Source organism: Notolepis coatsorum, assembly GCF_963971535.1.
Source record: "Notolepis coatsorum genome assembly, chromosome: 14".
Lineage (NCBI taxonomy): Eukaryota > Metazoa > Chordata > Actinopteri > Aulopiformes > Paralepididae > Notolepis > Notolepis coatsorum.
In genome coordinates this window covers 104928459-104945778 of record NC_140178.1, presented here as the reverse complement: position 1 = coordinate 104945778, position 17320 = coordinate 104928459, and the positions used below count along the sequence as shown (strand labels likewise).

At 48.3% G+C, this 17320-nt stretch overlaps 1 protein-coding gene across 1 annotated transcript in view; it reads left to right on the top strand.

The window, feature by feature from the left end:
* The window catches only part of LOC311240686 (alpha-1,6-mannosylglycoprotein 6-beta-N-acetylglucosaminyltransferase B-like), a gene marked incomplete at both ends in the record, with an annotated part of 501846 nt that overhangs the window by 225028 nt on the left and 259498 nt on the right, over nt 1-17320 (top strand). The window contains one exon of the mRNA XM_084329259.1: nt 16024-16222. Coding sequence (XP_084185385.1) covers nt 16024-16222 — 199 coding nt within the window. The remainder of the gene's footprint in view (nt 1-16023; nt 16223-17320) is intronic.

Here is a 17320-nt window from a genome sequence, read left to right as displayed (position 1 = left end):
CCCACCCCCCATCTCTACCCCCTCCCTCTCTCTCCCCTCCATCTATATCCCTCTCTCTCCACTCTCTCTACCCCCCCTCCCTCTCACTCTCCCCCCCTCCCTCTTTGCCCTCCCTCCCTTTATATCCCTCCCTCTCCCCTCCCTCCATCCCTCCCTCATCCCACCTCACTCCTCCCCCTTCTCCCTCCCCCTCATATCCCTCCTTCCCTCCCTCCCTCTATCTCCCCTCACCCTTCCTTTCTCTCATCCTCCTTCTCCCTCCCTCTCCTCTCACTCCTCCCTCTCTCCCTCATTCCTTGCCTCGCTCCCTCCCTCTCTCCCTTTTCCCTCTCCTCTCTCCCTCTCCCTCACTCCTCACTCCATCTTCTTATTCCCTTGCCTATATCCCTCCCTCCTCTCCTCCTCCCCTCTATCTCCCCTCACTCTATCCCTCTCTCTCTCTTTCTCCTTCACCTCCCTATTTCCTACCTATCTCCATTGCTCCCTCCCTCTATCCCTCTCTCTCCTCTCTCTCTCCATCCCTCACTCCCTCTTCTTCCCTTGCCTCCCTCCCTCTTCTCCTCCTTTCTCCTCCCAGAGCACTGTACACGCAGCACAAATGGGCCCTGATGTAGATTAATTGGGCGGCTGTGGCGTGTATTGTAATTAGCCGCCTCTATGTCCTGGGTGCTGAAGCTCTCAGGTACTCGGTCTGCATTTCACCACTGTGCCACCGGCCAGTCGCTCTGGAGACCAGGCTTTCACCTGCGTCGTCAAACACAGCTCTGCATATTGATTTCCACATGTAAAAGAAAGAAAGTGAAATTTGTGAGGGAGAGAGAGGAGAGAGAGAGAGAGAGAGAGAGAGAGAGAGAGAGAGAGAGAGAGAGAGAGAGAAAGAGAGAGAGAGAGAGAGAGAGAGAGAGAGAGAGAGAGAGAGAGAGAGAGAGAGAGAGAGAGAGAGAGAGAGAGAGGTACAGTATGTATATTTACCACACATTTAAATGTTGTCATTTAGTGGACACTTTTATCTAAAGTGACTTACAAATTGAGTAAAATAAGTCAGCGGGGGGGGATACAACTCTGGAGGCCAGGGGTCAGTGTCAGGTCAGGTCAAAATGGCGCCGCACAGTCCGGCCGCCTCTCTGTGGGCTCCGTCGAGATTGTGGTTAATTTTAGGGATGCTCGATATTGGCTTTTTTACCAATACCGATATACCGATATTGTCCAACTCTTAATTTTCCGATACCGATATCAACCGATATCAACCAATACCGATATGGTTTCCCCCCCCAAAAAATTTAATAATTTCAGGTAATTAACATTACTTATTACATGGCGTTTTCACATTCGCCGAAATGCTTGCTTGTGATTGGTCAATAGTGCGCGTCAGAGGTCAGTTATCAGACAATAATGACCGCTGTGGGACAATAATGACCGCTGTGCGCAGCTGTTCGCAATCAAGCCCACTGACACACACTGTTTCAGTGCAATTAGACACTGCCGGTGTTCTGCTGCCGGCGATGACAGGGGGCGGAGCAACGAGCGGAGCCAGAACGCAGCCAGAACCAGTGTTGCGAGTCGATGTAAAATGAATTAGGTATATTGTTAGTAAGTTAGCCATGTAATAAGCGGGATAATGTATAGCTATACTCGATCATTGTCGCAAAATAATTTACCTTCACTGACGTTTAAAACACCTCGCCGAGGCGGCTCGGTATTTTAAACTCTGTGTCGGTCAATTATTTTGCGACAATGACCTCGTAGCTATACATTATCCCTTACATATCTCTTGTTGTGGAATTAACACAACATTATTCATACTACAGACAATAAATAATATCACAATTTGTTCTTACTTGCTTGCCTGGGTAAATAACGGTTATAGAAATGTAAAAAAAAAAAAAAAAATTACAGATATTTTCCGATATCACATTTTAATGCCGATATCGGCCGATAATATCGGTAGGCCGATAATATCGGACATCCCTAGTTAATTTAGTTAATTTTTATAGTTTTACGTGTTTTTGGTGTGAAGCACACTCTCAGGGGCTCATCCAGAACCAAGCATTTCACCGTAAAGTATGTGTATTTTATTGTGACAATTAATAAACAAACTTGAAACTTGAAACAGTGGTATTGTTCGCCTAGCACTGCAGAGCTTGAGTGCTTCACTCTGAGTGCATAGTAGTATTAGCATAGCAGGTAGTAGTATAGGCATTGTAGCATAGTATATAGTAGTATAGGCCTAGTAGCTTAGTACATAGTTTATAGTAGTATAGGCCTAGTAGCGTAGTACATATTATATAGTAGTATAGGCCTAGTAGCGTAGTGCATAGTTTATAGTAGTATAGGCCTAGTAGCGTAGTACATAGTATATAGTAGTATAGGCCTAGTAGCGTAGTACATAGTTTATAGTAGTATAGGCCTAGTAGCGTAGTACATAGTAGATAGTAGTATAGGCCTAGTAGCATAGTAGTACATAGTAGATAGTAGTATAGGCCTAGTAGCGTAGTACATAGTTTATAGTAGTATATGCCTAGTAGCGTAGTAGTACATAGTTTATAGTAGTATAGGCCTAGTAGCGTAGTACATAGTTTATAGTAGTATAGGCCTAGTAGCGTAGTACATAGTTTATAGTAGTATAGGCCTAGTAGCGTAGTAGTACATAGTTTATAGTAGTATAGGCCTAGTAGCGTAGTAGTACATAGTAGATAGTAGTATAGGCCTAGTAGCGTAGTAGTACATAGTAGATAGTAGTATAGGCCTAGTAGCGTAGTAGTACATAGTAGATAGTAGTATAGGCCTAGTAGCATAGTACATACTGTAGTAGATACTGTAGTATAGACAAGTAGCATAGTACATAGGAGGTAGTAGTATAGACAAGTAGCATAGTACATATTAGGTAGTAGTATAGACAAGTAGCATAGTACATAGTAGGTAGTAGTATAGACAAGTAGCATAGTACATAGTAGGTAGTAGTATAGACAAGTAGCATAGTACATAGTAGGTAGTAGTATAGACAAGTAGCATAGTACATAGTAGGTAGTAGTATATACAAGTAGCATAGTACATAATAATATCAGTGGTGTTCCTAGCTTATATGCCACCCTGAGCAAACCCCCCCCCCCCTTTTTCATCCACCAACAAATTTCACCCTTAAACTATCGCATAATTAACGCTACATTGGATCCTGTGAACAAACCGGAAAATAAATGCAATTACAGAGGTGTGCTCTTTCGATAGATAGAATAGATTTCCGAATCCCCCTCCCCCCTCCCCATGTGGTACTGAGTGAGTGGGACCTTCCAAGGCAGTTGTCTGCCTAGCTCACAGTCACAAACAGGACCTGCCTAGGCAGTCGCCTGCCTAGCTCACAGATACAAACAGGACCTTCCCAGCCAGTCGCCTGCCTAGCTCACAGTCACAAACAGGACCTTCCCAGCCAGTCGCCTGCCTAGCTCACAGTCACAAACAGGACCTTCCCAGCCAGTCGCCTGTCTAGCTTACAGTCACAAACAGGACCTTCCCAGCCAGTCGCCTGTCTAGCTTACAGTCACAAACAGGGCGCCCGCTCCAACAAGGTTAATGGACCTGACGTGCAGTGAGTGATAGAAAACCGATGGCGCAAATGTCACCATTCAGGAGAAAGAAAAAAAAAAGATTAAAAAATGATTGCCCATCATGCCTACGTCTGCGTAATAGTAGAAGACAATAAGAAGGTTTGTTTTTCTTTTTTCAAATTCAAAACAGATTATTGATCGAAAAGTCGACAGCAGAAAATTCCCTCTACATCTGTACGTGTGAGTTCTCCGCGCTCCCTGTGCTTCTTACTCGATCGATTAACCCTCGCCTGCTCACATTGCTCTGGGACCCGGGGCTCCCTGAGGCTGGGGAGCGAGGGGGGGGGGGGGGGCTGAGGGGGGGGGACTGAGGGGGGGGGGGCTGAGGGGGAGGAGCGAGGGGGGGGGGGGGGGGGGGGGACTGAGGCAGGGGCGTCTATTCGAAGCCCAAACAACTCCTGCTTCCGCGTTCGAGTTTTTTGCTCTGATTGGCCACTGTATTACGCCCCCCTTATCTACGCCAGTTCTGCACGCCCAACTCTACTAACGGCTCGCTAGTCCTGCCTCTACTAACAGCCTGCATTATCCAATTCATATCAATCGAAATAACGTATTTGTTACAAAGGGTCAGATTAAACCGAATATATATATTTATTGCTTGAGATCCCTTGTATAATATTTGTATATCGTTTGATATCCCTTGTATATTCTTTGTATATATACACGGAATATCCCTTTACCTAGGTACAAACCAGACCATAATATTCGTTCTCCTATTGGACAGCGACCCCTAGGCGCCAACGGCCATGGCAAGTTCAAAGGCAACGCCAAGGCATGTCTCAACATGTCCAGGTTTGCGCAGTAATACGAGACAGAACTGAGGTTGGCACTAGATTATTCACCTTACGTATAAATACGTCGCAGGTGGATACAGCAGTAGAGTATCCTAAAAGTTGAAGCCTTCACCACGATACAACGTGCCGTGAAGTGGGCCTCTTTGCCCCTGGATAGAGCCTTGAGAACCGCGTGCGAATATATAGCTAAAGTGTCAGAGTTTAACGCCGTATCGTCGAGTTCGACTTATTCTAATGTGAAGTAATAGTCTATCATTTATAGTGTATCGTGCGGCTACCGTTCTTCCGTGACCAGCATTACCACCGGTTCGTCGTACCTATAGCTAGCGCACTTATCCAGGCTGGGCGGCCTAAACTCGTGCCACCACCCGAGGAGTCCTAGACGAGAACCGTTGGATATGTACACCGGAGAACCTACACCGGCGAATGCAGAGCCTTTTCTGGCTGGATTATATTGCTTTGGTACTGTGGCTGCTGGAGCAGAGAACCGTCTACCCCACTGTCGTGTGGGATCTACCCCTGTGAGGAGCACCCTCAAGCCCGCCTCTAGGACCAGAGGCTGGCTAGCTTTCATCCATGCTGTCGGGCATACTGGATTCTAGCTGTTGCTTTGTCTGCGGACCAAGGGAGTACTGCACTGGCTCCTGTATCTGGAGCCTCGTTATTCCGCGTTGACCCAGACTTTGCTCCCGAACATTCCTCTACCCCTGCCGGCTTACAACCGGAGGGAACCCCCCAGTGTCTCCAGCTGACTATGAGTGTGCCTTATGTAATTACTATGCTACAGGTGGCGTCAGTTATACCCATCTTACTATTCTCATGGACTTACGCTCTTGACCTACTTTAAGTGTTCTTCGCCTTACAAGCGCAAGTATAATTCTCAATCTGTAACCTACCGTTGCTGTTCTAATAATAATAAATACCTCTAACTAGAACTTTATGTGTCATTGCCGTATTCTTGTGTGGGTGTTCACCAGATATATCCATGTACTGTATGGCCAGTAATTAAAGTACATAACTAAGTAGTGGTTTAATAATACCATACTCTCAATACAGTCAGGGAATTGTACCCCTCAGTTACAATTGGTCCTTCGAGCCGGAGGAATATCAGTGTAATATCTAAATATAATATTGATATTAACCATGGCCAGCGGTGAACACTCCCCAAGCGGCTCTCCCAAGCTAGAACGCCCGCAGCGCAGACATCAGCCACCTCCTTACCTAGAGGACTACGCTGTCAGTCTAATACCTAGCTTTATACAGACGTTAAATGCGGAAAAAGCGGATAGTAAAAGCATGTCAAATCCTACCGACCAGGCGACCCTGCCAGTAGAGACCCTAGTGGGTTCTAACGTAACTGACCAAGCTCACGGGGGGGACCAGGGGGGACATGACATGACTATACCCCCAGACAACGTCATCGGGACGGTCCCCGGAGAGCTCCAGGATAAAGAAAGCGCTCCAGGTACAGAACCCGACACACTACCAGAAGAGAAGCGCGCCCAGGAGATAGACCTCGGGGCGCGCCAAGAGAACAGATCTCCAACGAGCACTGCCAGAAGCCGATCACCTCCGTCAGTGTCTTCCCCCAGCGAAGCGGACCAGATGCTGGCGCAGGCATTCATCGCCACCCTGGCAGCCTCCACTGAACGCGATCGACTCCAAGCACAGACGCTTAGTGAGCGAGAACATTCTTCCATGGAACAAGAGCGCCTCCGGGCGCAACAACTAAGTGAGCGCGAACACTCTACCATGGAAAGAGAACGCCTGCAGGCTCAACAACTGAGTGAGCGCGAACAATCTGCAGACCAACGAGAGCGCCTTCACGCGCAACTCCAAGCGCAAGCCCTTAGTGAACGCGAACACTCTGCAGAGCGCGACATCGCCCACATCCAGCGCGAAGCAGAGCGCGACCGGCTACAGGCGCATATAATGGAACAATTGATTGCCGGGGCGACACCCCCTCTCTCCGCACGGAGCTCCAGGGAATCATCACGACAAGGGTCTAGGGCACCTTCCCCTACCTGACCAAGTGACCCGGAACCCGGCCAACAGAAGGATCCTATCTACGTCTCCGGACCCCCTCCCCGACCGGTCCATACGAGACCCAGCAACCGGGAAGAACCGGCCTATGCCGCCGAGAGACTGAATAGAAGACTTCAAGACCTAGAAGACCTAGCAGAGGAAGAGGAAGAGGAGGAAGGTCAAGCCCACCAGCAGCAATGTACTCCACAGGACCAGGAGGTCCAGTACAGCCCAGACTTCACCCCCGAGTCACTGCGCTACAAACCCCCGACTCAACTCAAGGGGGAGTTTGACGCACATCCAGCACCGAGGAACAGTACCTGGGTACCCGGCCTCTGGTACCCACCAAGTACCAGCCCACGACAACACGTACAGGGAGACTCGCCCAGGAGGCCTCTCCCCCAACGCTCACCGATGTGTCAGCCATCCATGGCATCGTACCTTGGCACACCGACGTTCCCGGACTTTACGCACGAGGACAGAGCACAGTACACGGAATTACGGATGTGCTTAGAGACTATGATGTCCGACGTCCCTGATGAGTCGTACAAATATTCTATCATCCTCAAGCATCTCAAGGTGCCCAGAGCGCATAATATAGCGCTGGCATATTCCAACTCAAGCACCCCATACTCCGCGGCTCTAGTAGCCCTCGACCAGCGTTATGGACGCATATGGGACTACGTGATACAAGAAATAAGGAATATTGACCGTCTCCCCCCAGCCTCAGACAATAGATCATTGGATGACCTCTCTATCAAGGTACAATCCCTGGTAGGGATGCTGGGGTCCCAAAAGGAAAAAGGGAGACACGAACGATATGCTAACTCTAATGTAGAACGAATACTAGAGAAGCTCCCTCCAGCCCGCCAAGAGCGCTTTCGGCGGCAGAGAGACCACCGTGATCCCGACGGTCCCGAGCCATCCCTCCTAGACCTGGCCGACTTCCTCGCGAGAGAAGTCAGCAGCCTACGACTGGATACGTTCGTGCGGAGTGGACCAAGCCCAAGAGATGGACCTCGGAGATCTAATGATAACCGCCGGTTGGTGACCGTTATGCACCAAGCCGAATCAGTACCGCGGCACAAGAACCACAACACCCCCTCGACGAAAGAGAAGTGGAAGATTGTATGCCAGTACTGCGAGAAAGAACATTGGCTGTCTCAATGTGACACTTTCAAGAAGATGACCGCTGACGAAGTGAGTCAGTGGATCAAAGCCAACCGCCGCTGTTTCCGCTGCGCGCACAGCCATATGGCAGCCGAGTGCCGCTTAAAGAAGAAATGCAGCAGGTGTGACGGCGCCCACTTGGATGTCTTGCATGACAGCAACAGGAAGAAACTCGCACCCCCAAGTAGCTCGAGAGTAAACGTCATGTATATCGACCCCGCCAGCAGCGGGAGCTCCCGAGTGCTCTTGAAAGTGGTCCGAGTGATATTAAGCTACGAGGACAAGGTCATGGACACTTACGCTGTCCTTGACGATGGGTCAGAAAAGACTCTCCTCCTCGCATCCGCTGCAGCCCGGCTGGGTCTGCGGGGGAGCGAAGAAACAATGACAATTCGTACTATAAGAAGAGACCTGAAGACCATAAAGGGTGAAAACGTCTCCTTCACTATCGCAGCAATCGGGCAGCCCGAGAGGCAGTATAGGATTACTAACGCTTTCACCAGCCAAGACATAGGCCTGTCACAGTACACCTACCCCATCCCCAAGCTGATGGAAAAATACGTGCACCTGCACCAACTACCTATACCGCTCATCGACGGCGCCACCCCGACCCTGCTCATAGGATCCGACCACGCACACCTCATCGTCCCTACGGACCGGGTCCACATCGGGCCCAGAGGCTGTCCAGCAGCAGTCGAGACCCGCCTAGGATGGACACTACAAGGCCCCCTCTCCAGGTCTCCCAACCGACCAGCAGCCACTCGCTGCCTCCACTCCAGAATGACAGAAGAAGACACCACCCTCTTACAGCACGTCGAGAGGCTATGGACATTAGACACAATGCCCTTTAAGAATGAAAAGAAACTTGTTCGTTCAAAGGAAGACACTTATGCCATAACCCTCCTCGAGCAGAGGACAAGGAGAGTCGAGGTCAATGGAGTGATGAGATACGCAACTCCACTCTTGAGGCGAGAGGGTATGCCCACCTTCCACGCCTCAAAAGAAGCGACGGAGCGATATCTACTGAACACAGAGCGGCGTCTAGCCAGAGACCCCACTCAAGCCACTGTGTACCGCGCTGAGATTGACAAGCTAATCACAGCGGGACACATAAAGAAAATTGACATTCAAGAGGCCGATCAGACAACCGAATCATGGTACGTGCCCCACCACAAGGTCCACCACAACGGCAAGGATCGTATTGTGTTCAACTGCAGCTACCAGATCGGACTACAGAATCTGAATAAAGAACTCTTGCCCGGCCCAACACTCGGCCCCTCTCTACTAGGCGTGTTGCTACGTTTCCGCCAAGACAAGGTGGCCATCAGCGGCGACATCAAAGGGATGTTCCTGCAGGTGCGACTAGTGGAAGAGGACAAGCCCCTGCTGCGGTTCTTATGGAGAGAGAGGATCGGGGATGAGCAACCATCCATCTACCAATGGGAGGTCCTCCCTTTCGGAACCACATGCAGCCCATGCTGTGCTACGTTCGCACTGCAAAAACATGTCGCAGAGGACCCAGCAGCTGACGAGGAGGTCCGACAAAGTGTAGAGAGGAGTTTCTACGTGGACAACTGTCTGCAAAGCGTCTCGACGCCAGAAGAGGCCGAGGCCCTCCTACTCAAGCTCCGCGCCTCCCTGATCAAAGGCGGCTTTGATCTCCGGCAGTGGGCCAGCAGCGACCCTCAAGTACTTCGCAGCCTCTCCCCAGAGAACAAGGCAGCAAGCAGCGAGACCTGGATGGCGACCATCCCAGGTGAAGCCCAAGAAATGACATTAGGACTAGTCTGGCGCTTCAAAACAGACTCGCTCCATTACAGACACACACCCCTGACCAAGGAGCAGGGAAGGTCGATTTCACTACCGACCACTAGACGGAGTGTATACAGAACACTCGCCAGACAATATGACCCGTTGGGATGTATCCTACCTTACACCACCAGGGCAAAAATTATTGTGCGAGAGCTGTGGGACAAGGACCAGGGCTGGGACGACCCCATACCCGACCACCTTGCTTCCACATGGAGAGAGTGGGAAAAGGAACTCAACTCGCTCCCAAATGTGAACATACGCCGCAGCTATTTCCCACCCACAGTGCGGCTGGATACGTGCCAGATGGACCTGCACGTCTTCAGCGACGCCTCAGAAGTAGCCTAGGGCTCGGTGGCTTACTTGCGGGCCCGAGAGGAGGGAGGAGAAATACATACCGCCTTCATCCTGGCTCGCTTGATTGGATGAGGAGTTGGGTGGCTTCTTTTGTCAGGAAGGGGCGTATCCTTCTGACGTTGCTCAGGAGGAATCTGCAGGTTCTGGTTGTCGCTGCGATGTGAGCAGAGAAGTTCAACTGGTCGTCGAGGACAACACCAAGGTTCTTGGCGGTCGGGGACGCGGTCACAGCTGCATTCTCGACTGTGATGGAGAGGTCGGTCAGGGGGGAGGATTTGGCCGGCAGGTGGAGCAATTCTGTTTTGCTTAGGTTCAGTTTGAGGTGGTTGGTCGTCATCCAGGCGGAGATGTCGGACAGACAGGCCGAGATCCGCTCAGAGACGTGGATATCTGAGGGAGGGAAGGAGAGGAAGGGTTGAGTATCATCGGCATAACAATGATATGAGAAGCCATGAGACGTGATAATGTTACCCAGTGATTTAGTGTAGAGGGAGAAGAGAAGGGGTCCTAGGACCGAGCCCTGGGGGACACCCGTCCGGAGGGGGCGGGTGGCCGACAGAGTCCCTCTCCATGACACTTGGTAGGAGCGGTCGTTGAGGTATGATGTCAGCCATGTCAGCGCAGATCCAGCCACTCCCATTCCTGCGAGGGCCGCGAGGAGGATCTGATGGTTGACTGTGTCGAAGGCTGCAGATAGATCTAGGAGAATCAGGACAGAGGAGAGGCCTTTCGCTTTTGCTAAGTGAAGTGCCTCTGTGACCGCAATGAGGGCCGTTTCTGTGGAGTGGCCAGTCCGGAAGCCAGACTGATTGGGGTCTAGGAGGTCATTCTGTAAGAGATAAGCAGTAAGTTGGTTGGATACAGCACGTTCAAGTGTTTTAGAAAGAAAGGAGAGAAGAGAGACAGGACGATAGTTGGCTATGACGGTGGGGTTCAGGGTTGGTTTTTTTATGAGGGGCGTGACTCTGGCTTGTTTTAGGGAGGTGGGGACCACCCCCGAGTTGAGTGAGGAGTTGATGGTTGCAGTTAGGAATGGGAGGATGTCCGGTGCTATGGTCTGGAGGAGTGGGGAGGGTAGCCGGTCCAGCTGGCATGTAGTCGGACGGTTCGACGTTACCAGTGTCAGGGTCTCGGCTTCTGTAATGGGAGAGAAAGATGACAGAGTGAAGGATGAGGTTCTCGATTCAGCGTTTGGAATGGGTGGGGGTTGGGAGAAGGAGCTGCGGATGTTCTCCACTTTTTCCTCAAAGAAGATCGCAAAGTCTTCGGCAGAAAAAGATGAGGGAGGAGGGGGTGGGGGGGGAGTGAGGAGGGAGGACATGGTAGCATGCAGTTTGCGAAGATTCTTGGCAGAGGCCTCGATCCTATGGTGAAAGAAAGAAGCGAGACAGAACTGAGGTTGGCACTAGATTATTCACCTTACGTATAAATACGTCGCAGGTGGATACAGCAGTAGAGTATCCTAAAAGTTGAAGCCTTCACCACGATACAACGTGCCGTGAAGTGGGCCTCTTTGCCCCTGAATAGAGCCTTGAGAACCGCGTGCGAATATATAGCTAAAGTGTCAGAGTTTAACGCCGTATCGTCGAGTTCGACTTATTCTAATGTGAAGTAATAGTCTATCATTTATAGTGTATCGTGCGGCTACCGTTCTTCCGTGACCAGCATTACCACCGGTTCGTCGTACCTATAGCTAGTGCACTTATCCAGGCTGGGCGGCCTAAACTCGTGCCACCACCCGAGGAGTCCTAGACGAGAACCGTTGGATATGTACACCGGAGAACCTACACCGGCGAATGCAGAGCCTTTTCTGGCTGGATTATATTGCTTTGGTACTGTGGCTGCTGGAGCAGAGAACCGTCTACCCCACTGTCGTGTGGGATCTACCCCTGTGAGGAGCACCCTCGAGCCCGCCTCTAGGACCAGAGGCTGGCTAGCTTTCATCCATGCTGTCGGGCATACTGGATTCTAGCTGTTGCTTTGTCTGCGGACCAAGGGAGTACTGCACTGGCTCCTGTATCTGGAGCCTCGTCCAGCTGACTACGAGTGTGCCTTATATAATTACTATGCTACAGGTGGCGTCAGTTATACCCATCTTACTATTCTCATGGACTTACGCTCTTGACCTACTTTAAGTGTTCTTCGCCTTACAAGCGTAAGTATAATTATCAATCTGTAACCTACCGTTGCTGCTCTAATAATAATAAATACCTCTAACTAGAACTTTATGTGTCATTGCCGTATTCTTGTGTGGGTGTTCACCAGATATATCCATGTACTGTATGGCCAGTAATTAAAGTACATAACTAAGTAGTGGTTTAATAATACTATACTCTCAATACAGTCAGGGAATTGTACCCCTCAGTTACAGTATTGTTTTCATCTCTCTATATTAACGTGATTCCATCAACACAACATAAATGTTCAAAACACGACAAGACAGTTTGCATCGCGGGGCGGTGGTCTGGGGCTCGCGGGATGGTCCACACCCCGCTATCAGTGTTCTTCTTCCCCGCCAATGAAGTAGTCACCCAAAGACCCAATACCGACCGTGGCAACAACTACCGCACTACCGGTAGAATAAGTGCCGAGAACCGTGGGAAGTGATGCAAACGGTCTTGTTGTGTTTTAAACATTTATGTTGTGTTGATGGAATCACGTTAATATAGAGAGGGTTGATATGAATTGGATAATGCAGGCTGTTAGTAGAGGCAGAACTAGCGAGCCGTTAATATAGAGAGATGAAAACAATACATTATTTTGATTGATATGAATTGGATAATGCAGGCTGTTAGTAGAGGCAGAACTAGCGAGCCGTTAATATAGAGAGATGAAAACAATACGTTATTTCGATTGATATGAATTGGATAATGCAGGCTGTTAGTAGAGGCAGGACTAGCGAGCCGTTAGTAGAGTTGGGCGCAAAACTCGAACGCGGAAGCAGGAGTTGTTTGGGCTTCGAATAGACGCGGAGCAGGGAGCGAGGGGGGGGGGGGGGGGGCAGGGCTGCCTAAATATTAAAGGCAACCAACTTGTGTCTAGCCACGCCCAACTTGCGTCTAGCCACGCCCCCGCGGCGACGCGGCAGCACTCCGCTCTGCCGCGGAGCGAGCTCCGTCGCGGCAGCATTATGTAGCAGTAATCCCCCCTTTTTTACTATCCAGAACTAGCTCAATTGGCAGCGCTGCATTGCTTTGGATCCTACGGCCCGTTGCTGGCAAGTTCGATTCCCTTCAAATTTTTTATTTTTATTTTTTTAACGTGCATTCGCATTCTTTCGCCGTTAAGTTTAGGCATAACTTTAAGCATTGTTTCGGAGTTGGTTAAGGTTAGGCATTGTTTCGGAGTTGGTTATGGTTAGAAGGGTTAAGTTTAGGCGCTGTTAAGGAGCTGGTTAAGGTTAGAGTTTGTCTTAGAGAATGGCAATGTTTCAGAGTTGGTTATGGTTAGAAGGGTTAAGTTTAGGCGCTGTTAAGGAGCTGGTTAAGGTTAGAGTTTGTCTTAGAGAATGGCAATGTTTCGGAGTTGGTTATGGTTAGAAGGGTTAAGTTTAGGCGCTGTTAATGAGCTGGTTAAGGTTAGAGTTTGTCTTAGAGAATGGCAATAGACAGCCTATTTCCGCGCAGCAGCGCGAGGCAATAGACAGCCTATTTCCGCGCTGCAGCGCGAGGCAATAGACAGCCTATTTCCGCGCTGCAGCTCTCTCGCGCTGCCGCGGTCACATGGGCGTAGTGGCCAATCAGAGAAACGCTAAACACAAGTTGGTTGCCGAAAATATTCACGCAGCAGGGCTCCCTGAGGCCAACTGTCTGAGAAGCCGTGGCCCCCGAGGCTGCATCACCTAACAGGCCCATTAGAGCTCTAATCTGTGCAACGACATCCATCCTGACTCCACTCACAGTTAAATCAGGGAGGGTCATCAAAGAGAAGTCGCCTAATCTCGGTCCCTGCCCCACAATGGTGGAACGAACCTTCCACCCCAGTCAGGACAGCTGAAACACGTCCAATCTTTCGCCGTCGACTAAAGACGCACTTCTTCAATCATTATCTGAAATAAAAAATAATAATAAAAAAATTAAAATAAAAAATGTAAATATAATATATATGTAACGGATGGTATCGTGAAGCGCAGTCAAGAAGGGCTGGGGTGAGTAGCGGTGCTATTGGTTAAACTCACTCTCACATCCTCAAAAGACGCATAAACCCAATACTTAGAAGTGAATGCACCTCTTGGTATAGCGGTCTGTGTTGCTGCCCGCAGTGTGGGAGACCGGGGTTCGACTCCCACTCGGGGCATCGAAGTTTGAGGTGACGTTGTCACAACTGTTACAATGGTACCGATTGACCCGGATGCCTTGGGTGGAGTAGGGTGAGCGTGAGTGTAACGGATGGTATCGTGAAGCGCAGTCAAGAAGGGCTGGGGTGAGTAGCGGTGCTATGGGTTAAACTCACATCCTCAAAAGACAGATAAACCCATTACTTAGAAGAGGATTCACCTCTTGGTATAGCGGTCTGTGTTGCTGCCTGCGGTGTGGGAGACCGGGGTTCGATTCCCACTTGGGGCATCAAAGTTTGAGGTGACGTTGTTACATATAACTCTAACCCTAACTAACCTTACTGTCATGCACTTGTCCTAACCTACACTGTAGCACTCAACACTTTGATGGACATTGTTACTCAGCTGATAGAGTTGTACCCTTCCTGCTGTCTTGTTGTACAAAACTTGTAAGTCGCTTTGGATGAAAGCGTCAGCTAAAAGTGGTTCCCAAAGTCGGGGTCGCGACCCAAAGGTGGGCCGCGAGCAGCCACGGGTGGGCCGCGAGATGATTTAAAAAAAAATTAAAAAAAATTAAAAAAAATTAAAAAAATATATTTTTTTATTTTTTATTTTTTTATTTTTATTTTTTTTGTCAGGCCACTGAACTTAGAAGCAGGCCAGGACAGTGTTTCTAGTTGTATTCTAAAATGTGACTATATGGTTTTATATTAACTTAATAAATAAACAAAAACTAAAAATCTACTTATTTCAACGAACATTTCAAACTAAATAACAGATTATGCACATAAAACGCTGAAAACAACCAAAGCAACAATAGTATTTTAATGAGGCTATTATTATTATCATTATTATTTTGCAACAAGTTAGCCCTCTCATAAATAGCACATATAAATGAATAACTAATTTGAACTAACTTAATAGGATTGAAGTGATATTTGGCTTAAAAAATCGGTCGCCTGGCAAAAAAAAAAAAAAAAGACGATGTGCATTGGGCCGCGGCTCTCTGACGCCTTATTTTCTGGGCCCTGGCCTGAAAAGTTTGGGAACCCCTGTAAATGACTAAATGTAAATGTATGTAAGTGGCTAAAAAAGGCTAAGAAAGGCTGGTTTGTACCGGTGCTGTGGTGTGGTGGCGCTGTATTTTTGATTACATGTTAATGCGATTGTTTCGTAACGGTTTTAACTAGTTGAATGATTATGGACCACAGTGGAAATCAGCTTGTGTCTTTATTGTGTTTATCCTTGATGACTTTTCTTGAGAATGTGTATGAGAAGCTTGCTTCAAATGTGTGTTTTTTTCTCCAAAGTTGTCAAATAAATTCAATCAATAAATCAATCTATCAATCAATACAGTTTTAATCACTGACATTGAGAGTTATGGATTTTAACCAACCACTTGAAGACGTTTTTGTTACAATTGATGTCTAGTTGGTGGTGCAGTGAGTTTAAACCCAGCCTGTACAGTATAAATCCATCGTACAGTATGAATATTTTTCTGAATGCCAATCTGTTGTGGATATCAATTATACTTCTATGATAAGATTAGATTAGATTTGACTAATTAGATTAGATTATATTCGATTAGTAATTATTAAGAAATAACAGTAAAGTACAATAGCAATATACAATGTACAGGTGATTCAACTGGGCATAGAATATATAAATGAGTACTACTGAGTAATAGTGCTAATCAGATGTATGTGCAGAGTTGTAGAATTAATATGTACAGTGATACAGGTATAAAGACACTAGGGTAGTAGTCATACTGGCCAGCGGTATAGCTAGTAAGAGTAGTTTTTTTCGAAAGAAAAAAAAATACGATTTAATGTTAGTTCGTGTGTGTGATAATAATATTTTTATAAAATGTTTTAATATATATATAATTTTTTATGTATAATAATAAGAAGAAAATTTGTTCCCGATTTACCGATTCTTCCAAATGGCATATCGTCTCAGTCTTATCTATCACTTCATATTTGGTGTTGAGCCCCCCCCTCTCCATCCCTCCTTCTCGCCTGCAGGCCGCCTTCCGCTCGGACGTGGGCGCTCTGCTGGAGCAGGTGGGCGCGGGCAAGGAGTCCCTGAGCTTCATGAAGAGGCGCATGCGCAGGCTGTCTGCGCAGTGGGCCTCGGCTGCGCGGCGCCTCGACGACAGACTGCGCGGCCGCTGGAGGGAGCAGAAGAGGGTGAGATATACAGTACATGTAGGGGCGGGGCTTCAGGGGGGGCTGGAGGGGCGGTGCTCCCCGGGCTCGGGATGGTTGGGACCCAATGGGGGCCCGTCGCCGAGGCAGCAGGCTCCACCCCAGAGATATTCAATAGGGCTTGACATTAACTTGTTGGCTCACCAGCCACTGTGGCTAGTGGTTTCCCAAAGTCACTAGCCACTCGCCATTACGAAATGACAATTGAGCGCCATTGAAGGTACGCGCCCGTCTGTGTCTATTACGAAATGACAATTGAGTGCCATTGAAGGTCCGCGCCCATCTGTGTCTATTACGAAATGACAATTGAGTGCCATTGAAGGTCCGCGCCCATCTGTGTCTATTATGAAATGACAATTGAGTGCCATTGAAGGTCTGCGCCCCTTCTGTGTCTATTACGAAAGATGTGAATAAGTGCTCATGGGAGTTGTAGTATCATGTAGTATCACCTCGAATTGACGTAATTATTTCAGATGCCTTTTGTAAACTACAATGTTTATTTTTTTTAATAGAAAATGCTACCAAAAGGTCACCCGCCAACGTGGCTGGTAAGAGTGATGGAGTTACACGCCACTGCCGAATTCTACCCGCATTTGGCGGGTGGCGGGTGTTAATGTCAAGCCCTGATTACATGTATATATACATTCATTCCAAGTATTCGCCTGTTGTATTCTCCATCCACCTATCATCCATTGCAACACTATATTATCACAGACATCCTGTTGGCGGATCCCCTTTGAACAGCCCATCTGAGGTTTCTCTCCTCCACCCTGCCTGTGGTGCTTTTTCCCCCTCTTGCTAGGTTTTTAGTGAGTTGTTCCTTATCTTCATTGAGGAAAGTCTGGGAGTGTCGCATATTTGGATTTTATGGTGGTTTTTGTTTTTGATCTATTGTGATGTTTCTTCTTGATCTGTACAAGAAGACTTGTACAGGCCACAGGGGCTATTCCATGTGATGTTGGGCTATACAAATACCATTGCTTTGATTTGATTTTGATTTGTGAGTGGGCAGGACGTTTTCTCACCCGCTGCAGGATGGATGGATGTGTCTGTGTGTGTGTGTGTGTGTGTGTGTGTGTG